The sequence below is a fragment of the Antrostomus carolinensis genome, unplaced genomic scaffold (genome assembly GCF_000700745.2).
Source record: "Antrostomus carolinensis isolate BGI_N321 unplaced genomic scaffold, ASM70074v2 scaffold36877, whole genome shotgun sequence".
Classification (NCBI taxonomy): domain Eukaryota; kingdom Metazoa; phylum Chordata; class Aves; order Caprimulgiformes; family Caprimulgidae; genus Antrostomus; species Antrostomus carolinensis.
In genome coordinates, this window is record NW_010327302.1 from 140 (window position 1) to 6,630 (window position 6,491).

General features: G+C 42.7%; 1 protein-coding gene across 1 annotated transcript in view; it reads right to left on the reverse strand.

The window, feature by feature from the left end:
* Nucleotides 1-364: 364 nt before the first annotated feature.
* The window catches only part of NOD1 (nucleotide binding oligomerization domain containing 1), a 14,769-nt gene continuing 8,642 nt past the window's right edge, over nucleotides 365-6,491 (reverse strand). The window contains exons 5-8 of the mRNA XM_010171866.2: nucleotides 6,371-6,454; nucleotides 4,725-4,808; nucleotides 2,567-2,650; nucleotides 365-452 (exon numbers count right to left, since the gene is read on the reverse strand). Coding sequence (XP_010170168.1) covers nucleotides 365-452; nucleotides 2,567-2,650; nucleotides 4,725-4,808; nucleotides 6,371-6,454 — 340 coding nt within the window. The remainder of the gene's footprint in view (nucleotides 453-2,566; nucleotides 2,651-4,724; nucleotides 4,809-6,370; nucleotides 6,455-6,491) is intronic.

The window sequence follows — 6,491 nt, forward strand, 5'->3', positions numbered from 1 at the left end:
GTGGATGAGTGTAGCGGAAAAAAATAGAGAGGTACAGACAACACTGCAAAAGAGCTGCAAAAACTGAGGACAAAGAACTTGACTTCATATGACGGAAGTGAGAGAAGATGGCGAAAGCACGATGGGGGGAGCATAGTGAAGCATGACACTGGGACATTGGAATGTGTCCTAAAGGACACGTGCTGCTGATCTATTACTCATGTCCACATTCCTCCAAAGGGATATAACTTACAGCTTGCTGGTAGTAAAAGCACAGGGAATGAGGGAGGGAGAGAATGAGGAGATGATAGGATTGGAGGAAATAAAATTAGGCTGCAGCTTTCTCTGGAGAAAGAAGAGGAGGAGAAGTAGACCACACTGTCAATTACCAGAATATTTTCACGGAGTTGTTGTGTTGCATAGCTTCGGCAATGCATTTGCCTCCCTCTGTCGTGATGCCATTGAGTGCAAGGCTGAGGAGTAAAGATACAAATATGTAAGAAAGAGCTAGCATCACTTGGCCTTTCTACTGCCAAATACTAGTGAATATCCTGGATGGTGGGTTTCCCAGTTGTACAGTTCAGCATTCGGGTGTTTCAAAGGCTCACATCCTTTGCAAACCACTAAGTCATTGTGACTTTTACAAGTGAGAACTTTTCACAGGCTGCAGCCTGAGTGCAGGTCTGTCACACAGGTCATAAGGTTTGCTGTCAGTGAGTTGTACTCTCAGGACTGACAGCAGAGTTGCACCCAGTGATTTTGAGAGTCAAGGCTTTTAACAAGGACAAAGAGTTATGCTTAGCAGTACACAGGTTTTTATATGCAGTTATCATCCCAAGTCCCTGTACAAACCAGGCACTTTGTCCTTTAAGTCCTTCAGACACCTGAATACCTCATTCTTCTTCCAAACACAACACCTTCTGTTGTGTATGGAGAGATGAGCTTGTAAATGCATGCTTTCCATTACAAACCACAAACATTTCTTAGTTTGCCCTTCATTCTTTGAATAGACATTGGCAAATTCATCCAGTTAAATTTATGCTCTAGGCTTAGAGAGTTCAAAAACCATTTCCCCCTTCAAAAGCCCGGCCAGAGCTTGAAAATAATTTAAGGTATCAAAAAAAGGTAGAAAGGGGAATCAAGTAGAGCAATGGCACAATTATGTGTCAGCATGAGTCCTTCCTAGCTTCAGCTGAAACTAGATATTCTCAGTCTGTCATGACTGGGCCTAAAGATGGCAAATATGCTGAAGTAAACTGATGTAGTAGGGACTATCTTCCCTTAATCTTCATATAAAGTTACCACTGGTGCTAACTATGAATTCAAATTATGAAACAAGATTAACCAGTGAAAGATAAGAAATGAACCCAAGTGCAAGTACACTTCAGAGCAAAGATTCATCCTGCACAGGTGCCAACAAAACCTAGCCCTAGCCAGCAGTTACTCCTCCTTGTTTTTGCAAGCACATTCATCAGCATATTTGTTCCTGTCTGAGAATCCCAGGTGTAAACCAGCTCTGATTCAGGTTCAAAATGTTTTCTTTCAAGTCTCATGTGTCTAGATGGTTTCTGCAATTATGGGAAGATGGCTATTTTAGATAGCTTTTAAGTTTAAATATATCTAGGTCACTGCACCTGTTCAGCTTTTAATTTTTTAAGCCCGGGGATCCGCTTGCAGAAAGGAAGACAAGGCACCAGCTCTGAAATCCCTGGATCTGAAGTGGCAGCAATAAGCTCTCCAGAGATCCCCAAACACCATATATCTAAAGAAACTAGTGCCATGTGCCACCTTGTGGGGAAACCAAGGAGCCTTGTCTGCTCCCTCACCGTGCAGGCCAGCGGAACTGGGAGACAAATCAAAAGGATCACCACGAACCCAGTGCTCCAGCTGTGTAGAAGGACTCCAAAACTCATCAGCAGCCACAATATGCATCTTTAAATCCCTAGCCAGCATTTGAAAGCCTGGCAGGGGATGGCCTGTATTACACTGCTGGTTTCTCCCCATGCTGTGCTACCACCTTCACCCATGCTAGGGCTCCCAGAAGGCTAGTTTGAGATGAATCACTGAACTCCAGTGAGAACTACATCTCATTAGCACTGAATGTGTGGTGTCATAGCTCCACTGGTGTATGGGATGAACCTGAATTTAAGAATGCCCCAGTCCCTACCCAGTTTATCGCCTCAAAATTATTTTGGTAAAAGCTGCAACAGAAACTGTTAACACTGAGATCACTGGGAGCCTGATTCTGTGACAGCTGGTATATCCTTCTGCTAATGCTCCCAGATCAAAATGGCACCCACTGACCACATGCTTTCAACAAATGCCAGTAACTCTGTGCAGCATGAGGGGAGGAGGTGCAGAGAGAAGAAAGGATGCCAGCTCTACAATATTTTTTACTTGCTTAATGGCTGCACTGGGCTTTTTGATTCAATCCGGCCTCTCGCTTGCACCAGGAGCCCACTGGTTACACAGTGAAGGCTGCAATACCAGATGGCGTTCCAAGCTAATGGTGGAAAGAGTCATTGCTTCAAAGCACGATGGAAAAGCCAGCACTACACCGAGCTGCCTGGCTGTGCTGGTGTTTTACCTCACGTTTGTTAACCTGGGGTGGTTCCTCAGGGCCTCTGCAAATGCCTTTGCTCCTTCGTCTCCAACCTGATTACCCCACATCCTGGTGAAGAGAGGAAACCAGGAGATATCAGGTGTGCTGCCCTACTGCCTCTCAACATTACATTCTCCTTGTTTCTCCTCCCCTCCCCAGCCCTCCCGCCCCTCCCACCCCCCCAATTATTTCAGTGTCTTTCAGGCTTTTGAAAAACCTGTTGAGTACCCTCCTTGCTGAGCCAGGCATGTTCCACTCCCTGCACACCACACCACCAGCCTCTGCTGACTCACCAGTAGCCTAAGGCCAAGGCAGAGAAGCAGCTCTAGGAGACAGGAGTGCTTTTGGGTTTGGACCACCTTGCTGCGCTGGGCAAACCCTCCACAGCCCTGTACCCTTACGAGGTAAAGGAGTCTTGGGGTCCTGTAGAGTGGGCTGCTGTGAGAAATACACCAAGTCCTAAATCCTGTAATTTCCTGTTCAGTATTTCCTCCCCATACCCCTGCTGTAGTTTCCCTGTTACCTGTCGGGCACAGACTGGCCTTTATACAGTACAAGCAAAGGCCTTGGGAAAGGCTCCCAGCTGCACAGCTGCACAGGGACCCACACCCTAATGAGTGGCTTTCTGAAGTGAACTGCTCTACAAGCTCACCCTCTCCTTCAGAATCGTCTGGCAAAACAGTTAAAATTTCTTTAGCGTTATACCCAAGTGGTACCTCCTCTCTCTCCAGCTGCCAAGAGAAAGACCAAAATCTCACAGGGACTGTATGACCCTGGGCTCTTTCACACATTTGTAAGGAATAGTATTTCCAATGGCATAACAACCCTTGGTAACACAAAGGGGTTAAGAGAAGGTAATGTGGTAAAAGCTGCAGAGATTTGATCAACATTTGATAGCAGCATCTGGTCAAATCTTTTCTATGCAGACCAACCACTTTTTAAAATTTACCCTATATTATGAGGCTTGAAAGCACCTCTGCTGAGATATAAGGCTTTTTTTATAGGGATCATGACTTGATGACTTGGAGCCACACTCAGCTTGATGGGTAATTAGTTGGCAGGTCTTTTAAAATCAATTTAGCTTTGTGGTATTCATACAGTTCCAGTAAATTCCCTATAATTTCCTTGTCCTTTAGTCCCAATGCAGTTTGTTATGTAAATGCTGAATATATCTGTTTAAACATTTCTGTCCAAGCTATCCTAAATCCCTTTGGTATGATTATTCCTCCACAGGAGAAAACTGAAGCCTTTCACTGAAATTACAGCCAGTACAGCGCAGCAGACCCAGCTGTATGACAATGGAAGTGTGCATGCTATTGACTATACTTGTGAAATGTTGCAGAACAACAAAATTAAAGGCCAAAAATCTGATTGTTCAAATCTGATTTTCATATTTCAGGGTTATTGTGATATTCACAATAGCCAAATAGAGGTTCTAATTCCATGTATTTAAGTATTAGATTCTGTGAAAAATTTTCTCCTGCAGAGTGGAAAGAGAAACAGGGATTTGTGAGAAGGAAAAAAAAAAAATCAAACCTTCAAGTCTAGTGTCTCTCCTGAGAAAGAGGACAGGGATTAAAGGTTTACAGTACATTCAGACCTCTCTCCAATAACAGCAGACTCTCCAGTCTGGGACAGACTAGAGAGAAGGATGAAGGGAATTATTCTCCCAGCTCACAGCTTTATCAGGACTTGATGTAGAAGGTTTGACAATTATAACAATGACACTCAATAACCAGGTATATTGACAATAGTCCTAAAACCACCCAGACTTTAAAAAATGACCAAATATCTCTAGAACAGCTGTGCTGTCATAAGGAAAGTGGCTATCTTTACATATTGCCCTCTTGTTAGTTTGCCTCTCCTTTAAGGTTCTGTCAGAACAGGGAAAAAAACAAAACAAAACAAAAAACCCAAAGCCCAAACAAGCATTGTGTGAACTGGAGAGCAATAAAGCAGCTTCCTTTTCCTTCTGAGTGGAACATGTGGCTGTGCTTCTGCACCAGTTTGTTCCTCCCACTGTGGGGAGGAAGGAATGGCAGAAGGAAAGAAGGTAAGAATGCAAGAAGGAATCCTAAGGGATTTAAAGATGCCTTACAAAACCAAGCCCTGACCTCTGCTCCTTAGCACTGAACTTACTTACCCAATTTCAAACATTGTCTTGCTTTTCTGGATGGCCTGGGCAAGGCACTTCCCTCCTTCACTCGTTATTTTGTTTGCTCCTATTCTGCATAAAACACAGGAACTGATGAGGTACATCACTTATAACTGTACAGCTATTAAAACACCAGCTCAGAAAGCAATACAAGTATTTAAGGCTAATTAACTCTGAAGACTAGTTACAGTTATCAAAGATTAAACTAAAGAAAATACTGCAGGCATTGGACCTTTGATTACAAGACAATTTTATGTTGTCTTTTATATATTCTGCATGTCAGTCCTTCAAATCAGAAGTATTACTGTAGAGTCTTGGTTTTGGTGCTCAGTATGTCAGAAATGAGTCTTAGGAGCTGATCCTCAAGACAGAGCCCCCTGCCTAGTTTTTAATATAGTTCATAATATCAGCAGTTGCTACAGAGTACCTGAATTACATGCAGCATGTTTCATGATGCCACAGGGAACAGAGTATTTATTGGTTTTGTGGCTCCAGAGAAGACTGTAGCTTATACACACAGATTACAATAATTCCAAGTCTTTCTGGTGTGAGCATAGGCTATAGGTGGTGACTTAGGTCAGTGCAGTAGTGAGTGTCTCTGGCTGGCATGCTACAGAAGACTTTCTTTTTTTGGCCTATGTGGGGCCATTCCATCAAATGGCTGGAATTCAAGGAAGATATAAGTCTCAATTGCATATACACTGCTGTAAAGAACAAATCAAAACAAAAAACCCTTTAACCCACTATATTTACATAAACTGGCTTGTTTGACTGACTTCAAGGTATATGAATATGAACTCTAACACAAAATAATCTCTGGGGTTACTATGCAGCCTGAGAGTAACCATCTTCCAACAGACTTTTTTGTGAAAGTAAGATTAAATAACAAAGCACTGTGTCAAAGCAGTGAAAGGACCAGAGTGCTCTTGGGTTTCAAAACTCTGCAAATATTGCAACTGGGAAGGATGTGGCTAGTGTGGGGTTTCAGAGCAAGTTAGTGGTTAGTTACAATAAGGACTAGAACCCAAGAGTCCCTGGCTGCCAGATGCTACATTCATACCAGCAGTTGACATTGCTGTAGTTACCTCTAGTTTCTGCTATGGTCACAATTAAACCATTGGTTAATAATCTACCTTTATGTCAAACCGATGTTGTGCATGGCCAGACACTCTTATCTGGGGAAGTTCCAGGAATTAAAGGGAACAACTCACCAGGTGAGTTTGGGGAATTCCAGAGCTGAGGTATGACACCAGCACAGCCTGACTCCAATGGCCCGTGAAAGACGAGATATAAAGAAGCTTGGTACTAAATCCAAGGGAATTCACCTATTGCAAGGGGCAGCAAGGTTCATCCACCACATAAGCCTCACTCAGGTGCTCAGACTGGATTTAGGTAAAGAACAGGTCTCATGCTCTCCTTTTGCTTACTACTATATTCCAGTAAAGACTATGGATTCAAGAGTTTTACCTGCTGCCATTCACTGCTAGACTACTGTAAAATAATATACAACTGCAACCTAAGTTATATTTTATTTGAAACATATTTTTTGCCTTTTTTCCACTCTCCCTCCTGTTTCAAGTTGCTTTACCTTAATTGGGATATTGTAGAAAGGAAAAAACAAAACTCCAACATACTTAACGTATTCAAGACTTGAACACTCTTCAATTAGTTTTGCAACATATTCAGCTCCAACATCAGTGATTTGATTGTTGTATAAGCTTAAAGAAAAATCACATTGATAAAAATAGGTTATTC